The sequence below is a fragment of the Dermochelys coriacea genome, chromosome 23 (assembly GCF_009764565.3).
Source record: "Dermochelys coriacea isolate rDerCor1 chromosome 23, rDerCor1.pri.v4, whole genome shotgun sequence".
Lineage (NCBI taxonomy): Eukaryota > Metazoa > Chordata > Testudines > Dermochelyidae > Dermochelys > Dermochelys coriacea.
The window spans coordinates 4,063,063-4,082,203 of NC_050090.1; the positions used below are offsets into that span (position 1 = coordinate 4,063,063).

At 56.8% G+C, this 19,141-nt stretch overlaps 1 protein-coding gene across 3 annotated transcripts; it reads right to left on the reverse strand.

Moving 5' to 3' along the window:
• Positions 1 to 1,410: 1,410 nt before the first annotated feature.
• Positions 1,411 to 18,490, reverse strand: CAPNS1 (calpain small subunit 1). Of its 3 annotated transcripts, none has more exons than XM_038381434.2 (12): positions 18,332 to 18,422; positions 16,933 to 16,974; positions 12,726 to 12,965; positions 8,869 to 8,902; positions 7,672 to 7,761; positions 6,654 to 6,711; positions 5,649 to 5,713; positions 5,136 to 5,204; positions 4,369 to 4,447; positions 4,156 to 4,272; positions 2,897 to 2,955; positions 1,411 to 2,408 (listed from the first exon to the last, which is right to left on the reverse strand). In XM_038381434.2, exons 3-12 carry the CDS (start codon positions 12,920 to 12,922, stop codon positions 2,382 to 2,384), a joined length of 795 nt encoding a protein of 264 aa, XP_038237362.1. In that variant the 5' UTR covers positions 12,923 to 12,965; positions 16,933 to 16,974; positions 18,332 to 18,422; the 3' UTR covers positions 1,411 to 2,381. The 3 variants fall into 3 exon arrangements, with proteins under 3 accessions (XP_038237362.1, XP_043357572.1, XP_038237361.1); XM_043501637.1 differs by having other exon boundaries at positions 16,746 to 16,974; positions 18,332 to 18,413; XM_038381433.2 differs by lacking the exon at positions 16,933 to 16,974 and having other exon boundaries at positions 18,332 to 18,490.
• Positions 18,491 to 19,141: the final 651 nt, after the last annotated feature.

Consider the following 19,141-nt stretch of genomic DNA (forward strand, 5'->3'; position numbering starts at 1 on the left):
TGGGTTACCTAGGGAGGTGGTGGAATCTCCATCCTTAGAGGTTTTTAAGGCCCGGCTTGACAAAGCCCTGGCGGGGGTGATTTAATTGGGGTTGGTCCTGCTTTGACCAGGGGTTGGACTAGATGACCTCCTGAGGTCTCTTCCAACCCTGATCTTCTATGATTGTATGACACTGCCTCAAAGGGCTGACTGAGTAATAAATATGATCCCCATTTTACAGGGGGGAAACTGAGGCAGGCAACCACTCACTGTGCGTTGCAAGCCCAGGCTCCATTGTGCTAGACCCAGCACAAACACCTAGCAAGAGACGGCTCCTGTCCCGAAGGGCTTCCAGCCTCAATTGACAGACGGCGGGAGAGGAAACAGATGCAGAGAGAAGTGATTTGAAGCAAGTCCCCCAGCAGGGAAACAGCAGAGCCAGGAACAGACCCTCCAATCTCCTGGGTTCTAGTCTGCCACCCTAGCCACTAGGCCATGCTGCATCTGGGGAGAGACGGGACCATCTCCCCATCCCTAACCCTTACCAGTAGCGCTATACCTGCTTGTTACCTAGTACCTTCCCCCCAACTCCGATGAGGAATGTGTTTTCCAGACCTCCCTCCTGAGGGGGACTCACTCAACCATCAGTGAAATGCTGCCACCTCTGTGGTGGAACGTGACGGCTGATCTGCACCAGGTATCCCACACTGAATAGCGCGTCCCCAGTTCAGGCCGGGATGCCAAGAAGGGCAGAGACGGGCAGTTGACACATTAGCACGTAACGACTGAGTTTGGAACAGGAGTAAGAGCTCAGGGCGCTGGGGTCAGAGTCTGTTCTCAGTTAACACCAGCTGAAATCCAGTGCAAGTCCTTTGATGTCAAGATGTGGATTTACAGATGGGAGGTGTTTAAATTTGGGCCCATTTATTTTTCCATTGACCCTTTTGCAACTAAACATCCAACTGGTTAAATCCCAGTTTGGATAATTCTGCGTCCCTAAAATTTTCCCCTTTGGCCACCACCCTGGGACTCAGCAAAATCCAGGTTGAATTCCCTGCTCCTTCTGAGTAAGCTTGGGCAAGTCACTGCAGCTCCATGCCTCAGTTTCCCCATCTGTGCATGGGGAGAGTAGCACTGGCCTACCTTGTGAGGCTAAACACATTAAAGAATGCGAGGTGCTCAGACAAGGGGGCCCACACAAGCACCACAATAAGGCCGGTGAAGCTGTTGTGTGCTATTAAAAACAGCCGCTGCATTCCACCCCACAGGCAGCTGCATTGCAGTGACTTAAACTGTCAGTGCTTCAGGGGAGAGGGGAGGAAGGCATGAAGTATGAAAACAGTGACAGCTCCTAGACAGGGGGTTGGCAGGGAGCATACGTTTAGCTGGAACGCAGCGCAGGGGCGGAAAAGAGACGCATCCGAGCTCTGGTGACATGTTATTATAGAACTTTATTATTGTTTCTATTGAGCTTTAGAAAACACGGTGGGCGTCAGGGATAGAGACAGCTGGTACATTCCAGGGCAAACCCCCAACAGCCCGGGCATCCCTCCTGCCTTCCAAAATGCCACCACCGAGCGGGGCAGCCCTGGATTCACATACGCCCCAGCTAGGCAGTGGCCTCACCTGATGCCCTTGGGGGCAGGGGGGGCACTTGATGCCCATCTGATACCTCCCTGGCTTGGGTGGTCTGCGGGGGATCGAACCCAGCACCTCCCGACTAAAAAGCACAAGCGTTTACTGCAGCAGCTGGATAAAATCGCAATACAAGACCTAGCCACTAGCGGAAGACAGAGAGCCAGGTCGGCTGCCATGTCTGCCACAGGGAAAAGCTTTGCCACCTGCCCCCACCCCGTGCCCAGCCTCACTAGAGCCTGGGCAGAGAAACTGCATGCAGGGAAGGAACTGGCCTTGTTGGCTCCCATTCAGCCGACGAAAGTCCAGCCAGGAAGGGAACCGGAATCCCAGCCGATCGGGAAGTTAAAATCTGCCGGCGTGTGTGGGGAGGGGTAAATAGCTCCACTGATTGCTGCATTTGGCTTCGTTTCTGCCCCCGCCCACCGGAGCTGGGAGCTCCTTGGGGCCCGAAGAGGGATCAATGAAGCGTGGATCACATGGCAGCAGACATACCTCCAAATCGGAAGCCCCCCCTCCCTCCCCCCCGGAGCGTACACAGCACCAGACTGAGCGGCCGGGTGTCCTGGAGGAGAGCCGGCTAAGGTGGGGGATGGAGAGCAGGGGACATCTGGTCTTCCAGGGAGCCGGGGTGGGGGGTTGGAAATCAAAAAGCGAAGAGAAGGGCTGGTCGCCACTGGCGTGGAGAGGCCCAGGTCGCAGCATGGAGCCCGGAGAGGCCGGGGGGGCGCCCTCTGGGCCGTCGGTCCAGGCTGGCATGCAGGCTCTTAGGAGTACATGGTGAGCTGCAGCCACTGCAGGGCAGAGTGGAAGAGTGGTCAGGAGAGAGCTGGGCAGGGCAATACGAAATACAGACCGCCTAGGCGTCAGACGGGCTCGCAGAACCCATGGGCGGGAGAGGATTGGTCTCTGGTTTTAAGGTGGGGTGGGGAGGGGGCATTCCCCATGGACCCCAATGGGTGGGGGTGCAGGGCCGGGGGAAGGGCCATTCCCCATGGACCCCAATGGGATAGGTGTGCGGGGCTGGCAGAGGTGCCATTCCCGATGGGCCCCAATAGGATGCTCAGGCTTTGCTGGGGCTGCGGCCGCTCCTCACGCAGCTGGGAAGGTCCCTGGCCCCAGCCCCCCCTCCACCAGGAGTGGCCTGCGGAAGCCGGGCTGGACCCACTAACCCAGGAGTTTCAGGCCAGCCCTGCGAGGGAGGCAGGAACCACATCGGGGTCCCTTGCTAGAGAGCAGGAAGGAAAAGGCCAGGGGGCAGCCAGCCTCCCGCCTCACTCACCTCCTGGATGTTCACCCGGATCTGCCCGTCCCCATCCTTATCCAGAGACTTGAAGGCACCTGTAGGAGTAGAGAGGAGAGGGGGAAGGGCGGCCTTATGGTTAACACAGTGTGCTGGGACTCCGGAGATCTCAGTTATCTGTGAGCGACCTGTGAGCCGGGGTGGGGGGGTGATAATCCTGCCTCTGTCTCCCTCCCCTCTTTTCGATCTAGGCTGTCTAAATGTGGGGCAGGGACTGTCTCTCAGCACGTGTCTGTGCAGCGCCTGGCACAGCAGAAGCCGCCCTGATCTCTATCCCCTGATCATGGAGATAGAACCCAGGAGTCCTGGCTCCCAGCCCTCCCCCCGCCCCCTGCTCTAACCACCAGCCCCCACTCCCCTCCTAGAGCTGGGGATAGAACCCCGGAGTCCTGGCTCCCAGCCCCCTCCCGCTCTAACCACCAGCCCCCATTCCCCTCCTAGAGCTGGGGATAGAACCCAGGAGTCCTGGCTCCCAGCCCCCTCCCGCTCTAACCACCAGCCCCCATTCCCCTCCTAGAGCTGGGGATAGAACTCAGGAATCCTGACCTCCATCCATGTGCTCCGATCGCTAACGAGCCATCCTCTCTCCAAGGCAAACGCCCCCCTCCCAGACAAATGCCGGTGGCCCACTCCCTTGACGTCACAGGTCCAGAACCAGGGGGTTCCCATGAACTGGTTAGGATTAACCCCATGGTTTCTGGCTGGAGTGCCGAGTCACTGACAGAAATCCATTTCGTCGGAGGCCAGGGCAGAGGGGTAGGGATGAGAGAGAAACCAGCCCATGTGGCGTTATCCACCATTGCTGTTGGTTTTTTGTATTATTTCTTGCATTAGCATAATGCACTAGGCGCTGTACATTTGTATTGCTATTAGGTGTATTACGGTAGCACCTAGGAGCCCGAGGCATGGGCCAGGCCTCCATTGCACCAGCCGCTGTACATTTTAGTGCTATTAGGTGTATTACGGTAGTATCTAGGAGCCCAGAGTCATGGATCAGGCCCCATTGTGCCAGGCGCTGTACATTTTAGTGCTATTAGGTGTATTACAGTAGCACCTAGGAGCCCCTGTCATGGACCAGGCCCCATTGTGCAAGGCGCTGTATAAACATGGAGCTAAACCCAGATGGGAGGTGCCCAGCTCACACTAGATGCGGGGGGGGGGGCGGACGGAGGGAAGGGGGGGCAGAGGACCCCAGAACCCTCCCCCACATCCCCAGGAGCGACCCGCAGGCCACTTACGGAACATGGCGTCCAGGCGAACCAGGCAGCTGATGAAGTTGTCAAAGTCCATGTGGCCGTTCTCGTCCGAGTACCTGCGCACGATCATCTGGTACAGCTGCTCGTTCAGCCGGAAGCCTGGGGGGGAAAGGGGGGCAGAGACAGTCACTCCCCTGACCTGAGACAGCCCTTGGGGGTCCCCCCCGCCAATCCCACCCCTCAGCAGCTCCTTACCCGCTGCTTGGAAGGCGCCTGGCAGCTCGCTGCTCCCGATGGTGCCAGATCGGTCCGTGTCGTACTGTTTGTAGACACACTTGGGGGGCAAGGGGGAGGAGACGAGTTGGTTATGGGCTAAGAGAGTACCCCCCCCAGCACAAACACCCAGCCGCAGATTGGGGCTGGGCAGGGAGGGGGACCACAGGTAGAGAGATGGCAGATATGGGCGAGGGGGGAAGGGCAGAAGCCAAGATCTCCCCCCACCCCGAGAACGGCAGAGCGGGGGAGGGAAATAAGAAACCACCACCCCACCGCTCAAGTGGCACATGGGGGGCAGGAGGGACCGAGAGAGACGCCCCCCCCAACTAAAACGGCAGCCCCTCCCTAGAGCGCTGGGTGACGGAGGGAGCAGGGGGGGAATCACAGGCAACGCAGCCCCTTAACTCTGCCCCCGAGGAGGGGACTGTTCGGATCCCAGCTGCCCCCCTGCTAGGCACCCCCAGTACCTCTGGCAGGTAGGCAGGGGAGCGGCGCTGGGAATTCTGGGTACCCAGAAGGCAATGCAGCAGGAAGGCTCCCCCCCCCCCCGACACGCCGGGCTGAAAGTAACGCACGTCAGTTCCAGCCGGGAAGGCTCCTTGGAGTCCAGCGCTTTTGAAAAGGCCCCCCCAAGACTGGGAGCCCCAAGGTCTCTCGTTCCCCCTCCTGTTCCCACACCCGGGGGGGGGTACGGTCGGGTCTCAGCCACACGTGATAACCGCCCCCCTCCCCCCCCATCTCTCTACCTGCCACTTCTTGACGTTCCCCCACAAATACTTGAACTCCTCGAAGCCCAGCTTCCCGGTCGTGTCGCTCTGAAGCTCGAGGTCAAGGAACAAAGACGTCAGCCAAAGCCACCCAGGGCCCTGCCAAGCCGCAGGGAGGGGATCCAGCAGCACAGGGGCCTTCAACATGGGTGGAAACGGCCTCCTGAGACTCTCACCCGTGCAGGGAACCTCCCCAGCCAGCGTGGAGCTGGGCATACGGGTCCCAGCATAGGGGGCAGATCAGGGGCGTGGCCAGAGCGCACTGAGCTGTGGCTATTCTCTGCCCCCCAGGGCCCATGGGGGTGAAGTTTGAGTTAGGGCAACCCGGAGACTGATAGCAGGGGCTGGGCAGGGCCTAGAATATAGGGAGGGAGAACAAAGGGGAGCTTAAAGCCCCCACCGCCCATCCCTGCCTCTGGCACAGGAGCTGTGAATCAGGCCCTGGTATCTTTAAAGGCTCCTGGGCTCAGACGTCAGTCTGGAGGAGGATACATCCATGACGGCCACCATGCTGCGACAGGTATCAATCCCGAACCCGTCCGTCTTCAGGTCAGGATCTGGAAGGCAAGAGAGCAGGTTTGGGCAATTTCAGATGACGTGGGAGGAGTAAATACGACAGGGCGCCAGGCCACGGAGCTCTGCATCTGGGGCGCCGGGTCCAGCGCCAAGCATCTCAGTGCCATGGAGATACCAGAAGTTCAGCATCGTCCCCCATTGTTCAGAGAGGGCAGCCGGCTAGCTCAGCCACCAGATATGGGCTGGATGCAGGAATCCCTGGCCTGCATTATACAGGTCAGGCGAGATGATCATAAAAGTCCCCTGTGCATTTCTTAAGTATCAAGGTGGTGGGATAAGGGTGTGTGATTGTTGCAGAGCAGGGGGACAGTGTGATGCTGCCTGCACAGAGAATGGCCAACACCCTGTCTCCTGGCAACTGATGGCCTGAGCCCCTCCCCTGCAAGGTGCCAGCTGAAAGTGTTGGCAAACAAAGAGATCAGGTGGCCTTCTTGCCCGGGAAAGAGACAAGGGCCGGAGGAGAGGCTGGGGGGAGTATCAGTTTGGAGCTCCCTACCCCCCAAGATGGACCTAACTGAGGGATCCTGTTTCCTGTACCTACGAGCTCTGTTTTGGACTGTGTTCCTATCATCTAATAAATCTTCTGTTTTATTGGCTGGCTGAGAGTCACTATGAATCGCAGGAAGTGGGGGGACACACTCCGTGACAGCTGTCCCTTCTGGCCTTAAAACCAATGAATCTAGGAAACCAAAGCACAGACAGCAGCTTGCCGGAGGTCACACCCTGAGCCAGCCAGAAATGGAACCCAGGAGTCCTGACGTTCCCTAGGTCCCCTGTAGCATCAGGACAAACAGTTACCAAGCACCACAGGGCAGCTGTGGTCTGGGAGCCAGGGTCCAGCCGGCCCGGGCCTTTTAACCATTTTGTAAATGAATCGACCGAGGCAGGGTTTGATTTAAGCGGACTGCGGGCCCCACTTACGTCTGGTCACCACCTTGTTGAGAATGTTCATCAGCTCGGAGGCGCTCACTTCCATGTCCTGCCGCAAAGCACAGAGACAAGGGGGACGTCACACCGGGCTGGAGTGACTCTCGCCCTGCCTGGTCTCTCTGGAGCAGATCAACCCGCGGGGAGCCACCTCCCGGCTGCTCCAGGATGGAGGTGGCTGCCTCCTTGCACCCATTCCTCACCCCTTAGCTAGGGCCCTACCAAATTCACGGTCCATTTTGGTCAACTTCACGATCATAGGATTTTTTAAATCGTCCGTTTCATGATATCAGCTATCTCAATCTGAAATTACACGGTGTTGTAATTGTAGGGGTCCTGACCCAAAAAGGAGTTGGGGGGGGGGTTGCAAGGTTATTGTTGGGGGAGGGGGGTAGCGAAACTGCTACCCTTACTTCTGTGCTGCTGCTGGGGGGCCCTGCCTTCAGAGCGGAGCGCCTCGCCAACCGCTGATCTCCAGCCGCCCAGCTCCGAAGGCAGTGCGGAAGGAAGGGTGACAATACCACACACTCCTAAAATAACCTTGTGACCCCCCCCACCCCCCTGCAACTCCCTTTTGGGTCAGGACCCCCAATTTGAGAACGCTGGTCTCCCCCCGTGAAATCTGTATAGTATAGGGTAAAAGCACACAAAAGACCAGATTTCACGGGGGGAGACCAAATTTTGCAGTCTGTGACGTGTTTTTCATGGCCGTGAATTTGGTAGGGCCCCACCCATAACCCACTGGAGTCCCATGCTGCAAAGAATTCTGGGCAGGGCTATCTAAGGAGAGAAAGTCAAAGGAGAGGAAAGGTCACAGGGTAACCAGAGGCCTGATTTGCAAAGGGGTTGTGAATTGACTGGGAATCAGGCCCAAGGAGTCTCAGATTCGGAGCCCCCCTAAAATAAAAAGCAGAGGCCCTCAGTGAAAATTTTGGCCCAGCGAGATGCCCTCAGGGCTGGGCCAGGGCCCCTTTCTGATGGATGCAAAGAGAGAGGACGGCAAAATACTTACATCTCCAGCCAGCTGCGTGAAGAGGCGCCGAAACTGGTGTACTTCCTCGCTCTCGTTCGCTTCCACGTTGGAGAAGTGGCTGCGAGGGGGCTGGGAGGGGCGGGTGGGGGGGGCAGAAATAAACAGAAAGTTACAAAATATAAATAGCCAGGGTGGTTTAAACATATATACGTCTCTCCAACGACTCAAAGCGAAAGCACCAGGACCCTAGAGCGATTTTAAATCATCCACCAGCAGGCGCAGATTCCTTAGCAAAAAACGTTTAAGCATCTGAAACTGAGACATAATCCAAGAAGAGTGGATATCTGGACAGCCCGGACGCAGGGAACCCAGCTCTTGTTTGGATAGACAAGAAAAGCAGGAGACTTTCAGCTCATTGCAAGGCAGGTTTGGATATTTTATAAGCAGGTTTGGGGTGGATCGTTAGCAGAAAGCGTTTTCCCCCAAGAGCGCCCTGAGTTAAATAGGGCTGGACATTGACAACCCACAAAGGGACAGATACTCAGATGGTGTAAATCAGGAATGAGACAGGCTTGCCAGTGGGGCAAATGGGTGTCACTCCACTGGTGTCAGACCCCCAGCTGGTGTAAATGGGCGTCATTCCACTGGTGTCAGATCCCCAGCCTGTGTAAATGGGTCTCAAGCCATTGGAGTCAATGGGGCCAGATCCCCCGCCAAGGCACACCGGTATTACTCCATTGATTTCAAGAGAACCAGTTTACACCACCAGAGGAGGATCTGGCTCAAAGAGAGACAATCCGAATTAATAAAAGCCACTTTCCCCTCCCTTTCCAGTCAATAAGATTTTCTTTGCAGGGCACGATCCAGTTCTCCAGTCGTCCACAGCGTCCTCCAGGACAAACAGGGAAAAGGAGACCTGAATTTCTAACGTACGACACGACACCTTGGGCAGTCTTTGTGCTCCGTGAACAAGCAGCCAAGGACATGAGCCCCATTTACTCGTCTTTGCAAATCACTTTAAAAAACAAAACAAGCCACAGAATACTTACTCTTGGGCGGACGCCTGCATTCCCGTAGCTTACCCCAACAAAGACAATGGGGCTCCGTGCCAGAGAACCCTCCCCTCCACGCTTTGCTACAAACTCAGCATGTCCAGAGCCCACATTAATATATGACAGGAGTCGTTAGAAGCAGGACAGGCAGGGCTAGAACAGGAGAACTGTAATCAGGACTTACCGCTGGCTCCGGATTATATTGAGCTGCTGCTTCGCTGTGATACAGAGGGGGAAAGAAAGAGGAAACAATTCTGAAGGGTATTTTATACACACATGTCCATGTGGTAAAGTTATTATATATTTGCATTATGGCAGCACCAGTCAAGATTAGGGCCCCCGTCGCGCCGGGCGCTGCACGGACCCCGACCGAGATCGGGCCCCCGTCGCGCCGGGCACTGCACGGACCCCGACCAAGATCGGGCCCCCGTCGCGCCGGGCGCTGCACGGACCCCGACCGAGATCGGGCCCCCGTCGCGCCGGGCGCTGCACGGACCCCGACCGAGATCGGGCCCCCGTCGCGCCGGGCGCTGCACGGACCCCGACCGAGATCGGGCCCCCGTCGCGCCGGGCGCTGCACGGACCCCGACCGAGATCGGGCCCCCGTCACGCCGGGCGCTGCACGGACCCCGACCGAGATCAGGGCCCCCGTCACGCCGGGCGCTGCACGGACCCCGACCGAGATCAGGGCCCCCGTCGCGCCGGGCGCTGCACAGACCCCGACCGAGATCAGGGCCCCCGTCACGCCGGGCACTGCACGGACCCCGACCGAGATCAGGGCCCCACTGTGCCAGGCGCTGCACAAAACCTGACTGAGACAGTACCTGACCCCACGAGCTTCCAATCTGCATAGACAAGGGAATAATTATTATTCCAGGTTTACAGATGGGGAAACTGAGGCCCAGAGAGATGCAATGATTTGCCCAAGATCACACAGGGAGCCCAGTGGTGGAGCCAGGCATTGAACCAAGATTCCCCAGGTTCCAGTCCAGTTCCTTAATATTTAATGTATTTAATATTTTGCGTGTATAGAAGAGAGATGGCTGAGGCAAAAGTGTCCCGAACATGAAGATACGGCTGTTGTCAAGTGAAATGATGCACCTGAAACAGGAGCCACCTCTTAGTTGTGTGTCTGTACAGCACCTGGGGTTCCTAGCGTGCCACCATAATACATGTAAGAGCACCTCCCTCCTATACAGAGGGGGAAACTTGAGGCACAGAGTCACATCCAGGCTCACACAGAGACAACAGCAGAGCTGGGAACAGAACTTAGGGCTCCTATCTTCCAGTCCAGTGTCCCAGCCACTAGACCACGCTGCCTCCCCTACACACAATACATGGCATGATAAACTGCAGAACCACTTTCCAATTTAGAGGTAGATCCCTATATAAACAGCTGCCACTGCACCACCAGAGGTGGCTGCATTTCTGTGCTGGGTGAGGGAACCCTGTATAAACAGCTGCCACACCGCATCCCCAGAGGTGGCTGCATTTCAGTGCTGGGTGAGGGATCCCTGCATATATGGTTTGCCAGGTGCTTGGGGATCTTATGCATGGAAGCAAGCACTGGGGGACAATCAGTGATGACAGAAGAGCCCAGCATCAGGGGAAGAACCGAGGCGGGGACAGAGAGAACGGGAACTCTCCCCTGCGCTTGTCAGGGTTTCCCTGGGGCCTAGGCCTCTAGCTAGTTCCCACTATGTGAACAAACCAGTCTGACTGAAAACCAAAGCAAGGCAGAGCCGCCGAGCCAGCCCTAATCCCCAGACTCCCCACGACCCCAAATCAATAGGCAGGGCACCACATTCAAAGCAACACCTCCTAGCAAGGGAGGATCCGCTTCCCCCAAGAGGCCACAGGATTCTGGGGTTCAAGCCAGACCAGTAAGGGGATGGGTCACCGCCTGCCCTGTAACTCTGGGTGCCTTCAATGCCCTGGCTTTACCCGCTTGCAGGCTGAAATCAGGACCCTTCCAGCCCCAAAATCGCCCTGGAGGGACCAGCCCCTCTCACTGGGCCCCCACTGCAGGTCCTCTGCTTCTCCTCCAGCCCATCAAGCAGACCCTCGACAGAACTCGATCATTGGCTGGTGATTTACGAGATGAAAGCCAAGTGAGTTGATTCACAAAGGCCCATGAGTCAAGTGATGCCAAGTAACGGGGAGAAAGGCCAAGACAGGAATTAAACTGAAAACGAGCATCTCAGAGACTCAGTCTCCTGTCCAGCTTTTCCAGGCCAGACAGAGATCAGATTGCTCATTTACTTTGTCTCAGCCTGCCAGCACTTCGCCCAGCCTGGGTGAACCCCAAAACACCACACACTCCTCTGGTGCCCCAGCGCCAACAGATCCCAGAAGGATCTGGGATGCGTTCCCAGAGAGTAGTTATCAGTGATTCATAGTCATGCTGGAAGGGCTTAACGAGAGGGGTCCCTCAGGGATCAGTCCTGGGTCCGGTTCTGTTCAATATCTTCATCAGTGATTTAGATAATGGCATAGAGAGGACCCTTATAAAGTTTGCAGATGATACCAAGCCGGGAGAGGTTGCAAGTGCTTTGGAGGAGAGGATTAAAATCCAGAATGATCTGGACAAACTGGAGAGATGCTCTGAAGTCAACAGGATGAAATTCAACAAGGACAAATGCAAAGTGCTCCACTTAGGAAGGAACAATCAGTTGCACACATACACAATGGGAAGTGACGGCCTAGGAAGGACTACTGCGGAAAGGGGTCTGGGGATCAGAGTGGACCACTAACTAAATATGAGTGAACAGTGTCACAATGTTGCCCAACCAAAAAAAAAAAGCAAACACCATTCTGGGCTGTATTAACTGGAATGTTGTAAGCAAGACACGAGACGTGATTCTTCCGCTCTACTCCACGCTGATTAGGCCTCAACTGGAGGATTGTGACCAGGTCTGGGCGCCACATTTCAGGAAAGATGTGGACACACTGGAGCAAGTCCAGAGGCGAGCGTGAACCCCAGTAAACAGGCCCCTACAGCAAACAACAATATCGTCAGGGACACAGCCAGGCTCTTTAGGAGCTAGCTAGGGAGCCTTTCACCCACAGGTTCACCAGTTCGAATCTGGCCTGGCTGAAAATTGTTACACTCCCGACCCTGGATGGCTGTATGGTGGCCCCTGCCTGTAATGAATTCAGTCCAGTTCCTAGCAAGTTCTATGCTCCCGACACATAATCCACTACCCTTCCCGGCCACTCAGCAGCCACCAGGGCTGACCTCTCCTCTCACCCTCTAAAGCAGGTCCCTCCGGGTCGGGGCAGGGCACAGCAGCTGGGGATGAGAGACTGACCAGCCGCTGGCCGACTTTGGGCACGTCACCTACTGAGCCTCAGTTTCCCCATCTGTAAAATGGGGATAATGACGAGTAAAAGGTTGTTATAAAGGGGACAGTGATTCTTCACATCCATTTGAGGAGAGGACAAGAAGGAATTAGCTTAACTGGCATGAAGGGAGATTGTGGTGAGGTATTAGGAAAAACTTTGTAACTCTCAGGGGAGTTAGGGTCTGGAACAGGCGATCAAGGGAGGTTGTGGAATACCCAGGGTTGGAGGTTTTTAAGAACAGGCTGGAAAAACCCCTCTCAGGCATGGTCTAGGTTTACTTGTCCTTGATCCAAAGGCACTCCCCCCCAACCCCAATCCAATCCGAGAAAAGAACCCAGGAGTCCTAGTGCCCGGACCCCCGCCATGGAGCTGTCCAAAGTCTCCAAGGAGGAAAAGATGCACATTGATCTCTCTAGGCCTCAGTTCCTCCATCTAGAAAATGGGGTAATGAGCCTTCCTTCTTCTGTCTTATCTATTGAAATGGCAAAGACTGTCTCTTAAAGTATGTCTGGGCAGCGCCCGGCCCGACGGGACCCCGCTCTCCGTCACCGGGCGTCTGGGCGGCGCCCGGCCCGACGGGATCCCGCTCTCCGTCACCGGGCGTCTGGGCGGCGCCCGGCCCGACGAGGCCCCGGTCTTGGTCATGGCGCCCAGGCATTTAGCGCGATACCGATAACAACAAGGCTGCGTACGAACCTGATGGCACTGATCACTCCCCCGATAATGCCCATGGCTCCGCCACCGCCTCCCCCACCTCCAGCCCGTCCTCCTCCACCGCCACCACTCAGGAACCCTCCGATCACGTTCCCGATGTTCCCGCCGAAGCCCCCGCCACCTCCTCCTCCTCCTCCTCCTCCCCCTCCTCCTCCTAGGAAGTTCTTGACCAGGAACATCGGGCTGGTTTCCTAGCTGGAGGAAGATCTGCGAAAAGATGGGCTGGAAAGAAAACAGACAAAGGGCTGGTCAGTTTCACGCCCCCCTCAACCCACTGGTGGTTCTGCTACAAAGCGTGGGCCACCCCCTTTCCCCTTGGTGAGATGACGTCTCTCCCAGGAGGGTTTTCAAAACAGACGACATGTCCCTTTGCTCAGGAGTAACTGCCCCCTCCGCCCCACCCACAGTGTTTGCTCGGTATCCTCACAGCAGAAGCTGCCCATAGGTGGGCAAGCAGGAAGCTCTGGGAAGCGGCTGGCACAAGCGCCTGGTTAGTTAGGTACGTGCCTGGACAATTTCAGGGCCCACACCTGTAGGGGACCGAGTGCCCTTTAGCTCCTGGAGGGGTAGGGCCCCAGCACCTAGCAGGATCTGGATCGGGTGTTGCCAAAACAGGGAATCAAACTGGAGAGTAACCACGGGAATCGGGTGCCATGCTTTTGCAGATAGGCAGCACTCTGGGAGGGGAGCAGGGTCTAATAGTTAGAGCGGGGGTTGGGGCTGGGAGCCAGGACTCCTGGGTTCTAACCTCAGCCCTGGAAGGGGAGCAGGGCGGGCTGGAGGCCAGGCTTCTCACATTCTATTCCAAGTTGTGGGAGGGGAGCAGGGTCTAGTGGTTAGAGCGGGGAGGCCAGGGGGGCTAGGAGCCAGGACTCCTGGGTTCTAACCCCAGCTCTGGAAGGGGAGCACAGGGGCTAGGAGCCAGGACTCTGACGTTCCATTCCCAGCTCTGGGAGGGCAGTGGTGTCTAGTAGTTAGAGCAGCAGGGCTGGAAGCCAGGACTCCTGGGTTCTAAGCCCCAGCTCTGAACACGCTTCAAAGTCCCCAACTTTAGAAAAACCTTTCCACCGTCAGGCTGACACAGATGACACCTGCGACCCAATGAACCCCAGCCAACCCACCGTACAGAAACAAAACAAACAAGGAAGAGGAGAAATGAATAAAAAATAGCAAAACAAAACCCCAAATCCCTACCCCAGGTAGGATTTTTTCCCCCAAGAAGGGAGACATACAGAGAGACTATGAAATCCACAGGGGATTCTGCTCGTGGAAAAAGCCCTGATACAATGGCGATGGGCAGCAGTACAAATGATACAACTCTGGAATCTCTCTCTCTGTACATCTGTTCTGAGCTCTGGGAGAGGAATGCAGTCAGCTCGGAGGGGACTGATGTGCGGGTTGCAGGGAGGGGTCAGGACTCCTGGGTTCTATCCCCAGTTCTGGCAGTGGGATGTAGTCTAGCACAGAGCCCTGCAACCTGACCCGAACCCGACAGGACCAACTACAAGGGTTGGGTCTGCGTCAGGTGGGAAACCTGTGCCCCGCACTCCACACAACGCAGCAGCGGGCAGTAGATGGCCGGGGCAGGACACGCAGCTGCCGCTGTGCCAACCCCACAGGCTGGAGGTGCCGGTGGTGCTGCCGCAGGTTTTGGGAGAAGGGTTGGGTCGGAAAATGACTCGATCGGCTCAGATTTGGGTCTGGGGCAGACCTAAAAATTAAGCCCAAGCAGCCCCTAGTCTAGAAATTGGATTGGGAGAGAACGGAAGTCAGGCCTCCCAGCTCTGCCACTAACATCCCGTGTGATCTCGGGCCAGTCACGCCCTCGTTCTGTGCCTCAGTTTCCCCTGCTGTGAAACAGGGAAAACACCCGCCATAACCATTTAGCAGGTGCTAAATGAACATCCACCAAGGTTCATTTAAAATCTGGCCGGTGCTGCCGAGGGACACAAAAGAACTTTTCTTTCATTAGCAACTATTTTCCCCTCTTCTGTTTTCAGCGGGCGAAATCACCAGCCAGTTTCAGCAGACCGGATAGAGCTTTGGAAGATTTAATGCCGGCACTGCAGGAATAGCGGCGCCCAGACGATGCAAATCAGAGAACACTGGGGCATTGTCTACACCTACGGCCCACTTATAAGCGGGGGGGGGGGGGGGCAGGGGGGAAGCCTACTGGGCTAAACCGGCCCCAGCTCAGCTCCCGGCAAAACGCATCCACTGACTTGCCCCAGGGCCGTCGGGGAGAGAAAGCCGGATTCTATCACGCTTTATGCAGGAGATGCAGGATCCCCAGCTGAGCAGCATGGGCTGTAGAATCGCTGTCCCCAGAGAGGGCCCAGCTGATTCCCAGGTCGACCGCTGGCTTGATTTGCAGGCCAAACAGATTTAATTGGGCCTCAATAGGGGCTCTGCCAAGAGAGCTTTAGCACGCGACACCCCGAGGCCAGGCTAGCTCATAGGACAAGCGGGGTACGACAGTAAAAGCCGTATGGACTCAGCCACCCACCTTTCTATCCATTTAATCGAGTGGGGCGGGGGAATGAAACAGAAGTCCTGCCTCCCAGCCCTTCCCTGCTCTAACCACCAGACCCCACTCCCCTCCCAGAGTTGGGAACAGAACCTAGGAGTCCCGGCTCCCCGCCTTGCTGTTCTAACCACTAAACCCCACTCCTCTTCTGCCTGTAAAGAGAACCCAGGAGTCCTGGCTCCCAGCCCCCCTGCTCTAACCTCCAGACCCCACTTCCTACCCTCTGCGCCTGAGACCCCTGAGTAGAACCCAAGAGCTATGAGGCCTCAACCCGTCCTCCAGGCCACACAAAAGCGAGAAGAGCGCCCCAGACCTGCAGCAGCCCGGGGACAGGAAAGCTGGGTGCGGTGTCAGCTGGGGAAAGGAGCAGATGCTAGAGCAGCGGGAGGCCTCTGGGCACCAGGCCAGATGCCTGGGGACGTGGGGGAAGAGAGAGACAATGGGTCTCAGAGTAGCAGCCGTGTTAGTCTGTATTCGCAAAAAGAAAAGGAGTACTTGTGGCACCTTAGAGACTAACAAATTTATTAGAGCATAAGCTTTCGTGAGCTACAGCTCACTTCATCGGATGCATTTAAATGCATCCGATGAAGTGAGCTGTAGCTCACGAAAGCTTATGCTCTAATAAATTTGATAGTCTCTAAGGTGCCACAAGTACTCCTTTTCTTTTTAGACAATGGGTCGTTAGCTCCATGGGAGAGCAGCCAGGGTGAGAGGCCAAACCAGACTGGGGGGGGGGAAATGCAGGTGAGGGGGTGGAGGACAGCGACCCAGCACCAGTGTGCAAGAAGCCTAATTAGGCCCAGGGCTGAGCAAGCCACTCGGCACCCCATCTGCTGGGGGGGAGGGGCAATGGGGGGACATGAGCCAAAGAGAAGAGATCCCCTCCCTGCTGGGTCAGAGGACGGACACACACATACACACACACACACACACACACACAGTCCCTGTGGGGAAGAGGTATCCGTGTTCCCCATGGGTGAGAGGAATCCAGAGTAAAGGGGAAGGAAGAAACTCCCTGAAATCCCCGTGGAGGGGGAGGAATCCAGCATAAAGGGGGTCAAGAAATCCCTGTGGGGAAAGGAATCCAATGTAAAGAGGAAGCAGGAGATTCCCTGAAATCCAGGTGAAGGGGAAGAAATCCAGTGTTCAGGGTGGCAAGAGATCTCCCCAGAGAAGGATCCCAGTAGGAGGGATGGTGATGGGGTGATCCAGCATAAAGAGGAGCAAGTTGTTCCCAGGGGGGAGGAATCCAGTGGGGTGGGGGGAGAAGGGGAAGAGAGAATCTAGTCCTAAGAGGATCCCCTAGAGCAGGGGTTCCCAATCAGCCATACATACACCCCTGGGGTTACACAGAGGTCTTCTATCAACTCCACCTCGTTTTACAACAGGCTGCATAAAAAGCAGTAGGGAGGTCAGTACAAACTCAAATCTCATACAGCCAATGACTGATTTAGACTGCTCTATAGACGACCCACCGAAATGGAAGTACAATATTGCTATTCCAGCGGATTTCTTTTATAAGCCCCTGGTCAAAATGAGAAAGTCGGCCATTCGTCAGCGTTAGCGCGCTGGGACACTTTGGTCTTTTGAGGTCGGGTTTGGCCAGCAAATCCTTCTTAAGCGAGGAGCAATTTAGGGGTGCACAAGAGAAATCAGACTCACAAAAGGGGTACAGTCATCTGGACAGCCACTGCCCTAGAGATCCTAGGGGAGGAATCCAAAGAGAGCAGAAAGTTGGAGGTGTAAAAGGATGGAGGGGAAGGGGGTTAGACAACCACAGCAGAGGGGAGAAAAGGCCCCAGTGTAGGAGTGGAGGGTAGATTTCAAGGGATCTAATGGGGCAAAGGGGTTACCAGGTAGGGATTTAGAGATCATGCTATAGAGGGAGGAACCCAGAGGGACACATCTCCAGGGAAGGGGAAAGAATAGAGAGAATGGAGTAAGAAATTTGAGCCCCATGGGGATCCAGTGTGTGAAGATCTGAAATCTCTGGGGAAGAAAAGAGGAGATCCAGAGGGAGGGGATCAGAGACCCCTAGGGGGAAGGGCAGGGATCCAGTGTGGTGGGATTCAAAAGGGAATCCTGAGGAAGAAAGGGGAGTGATCCAGTGTGCAGGGGGGCAGGAGGGGATCCCCTGGTGGAAGGAAGGGGATCCCATGTGCATGGGGGATTCTAAGGGGATCCCCAGTGGAGAAAGGGAAAGGGATTCAGTGCAGATGGGTAATCACCAGGGGAGAAAGAGGAAGGGATCCAATGCACATGGGGGATCAGAAGAGGATCCTAGGGGGAAGGGGGATCCAGTGTACAGGGGATCACAGGGGAAGGAGAGAGGATCAAGTGTGCAGGGTGCAGGAGGGGATTGTGGGGGAAGGAGAGAGGATCATGTATGAAGGGGCCAGGAGGGGATCCCAGGGAAGGGAGGGGATCAGAGGGGGAATCCCCAGGGGGAAGGAGAGGGGATCCAGTGCTCAGAGGGCAGAAGGGGATCCTGGGGGGAAGGGAGGGGATCCCAGGGGAAGGGAGGGGATCCAGTGCATGAGGATCAGAAGGGGGATCCCCAGGGGGAAGGGAGGGAATTCAGTGTGCAGGGGGTAGGAGGGGATCCTGGGGGGAAGGGAGGGGATCTAGTGGATGGGGATCAAAAGGGGATCCCCAAAGGGGAGGGGATCCGGTACTCAGAGGGGGATCCCGGGGGGAAGGGAAGGGACCAGAAGGCGATTCCCAGGGGAAAGGGAGGGAATCCAGGGGCCAGGAGGGGATCCCGGGGAAGGGAGGGAATCAGAAAGGGAGGGGATCCAGTGGATGGGGATCAGAAGGCGATTCCCGGGGGAAGGGAGGGAATCCAGGGGGCAGGAGGGAATCCCCGGAGAAAGGGGAGGGGATCCAGTGGGCAGCGGGGGATCCATCCGGTGCACGAGCGGCCCCCAGCCCCAGGGATCTGGGGCAGGGGAAGCCCGGACGGGGGCCGGCAGTGGAGGGATCCGCTGGGGGCAACAGCCGGGGACCCAGCGGGCGACGGGGTGGCCAGTCGGGGAGGCCCCGGGTCCCCCCCAGGACCTACCTGCGGGAGGCGATGCGGGACTCCGGGCTCTGCCTGCAGCGGGCCTGTGTCAGCGGCCGGGACGGGACTGCGGGACCCACCACACCCGAGCGAGTCACTGCGGAGGGGCGGGCCCCACAGCCGCAGCCAGAGGCGCCTCCCAGATCCACCGGGGCCCTAGTGCCGCCCGAAGGCTCAGAGAGAACCCAGGAGTCCGGGCTCCCAGCCTCCTGTTCTAGCCACTAGATCCCGCTCCCCTCCCAAAACTGGAGAAAGAACCCAGGAGTCCTGGCTCCCAGCACCTCCGCCAGGTCTAACCACTAGACTCCACTCCCCTCCCAGAGCTGAGGAAAGAACCCAGGAGTCCTGGCTCCCAGCCCCCTCCCCCCGGTCTAACCACTAGACCCCCACTCCCCTCCCAGAGCTGGGGAAAGAATCCAGGAGTCCAGAGTGCTATCCCTGACTCCCAGCCCCCCAGCCCAACCAACAGACACCAACACCCCCCCGCCCCTCCCACAGGCTTAATTCAATGTAACCATTGTTAGGGTGGATCGATGCCCAAAACTAAATGTATCCCATGTGGGGCTCCAACCCACAACTCCAGAGAAAGACCCACCTGCCTCCACAGCTGAATTAGCCACTCTGGCTTGGGAAAGTCCCTACAGGCAGCTCTCCCGTTAGCTTGAGTAGGATCTTAGAGACAGCCAACACCAGGGACTCCTTCTTAGATGGTGGGCTTAGTGGTTAGTGTTGGGGGAGTGGGACTCAGGACTTCTGGGTCCTGTTCCCGTGGACAGTGGGATGGAGTTCCTGGGGGTCAGGACGCCTGGG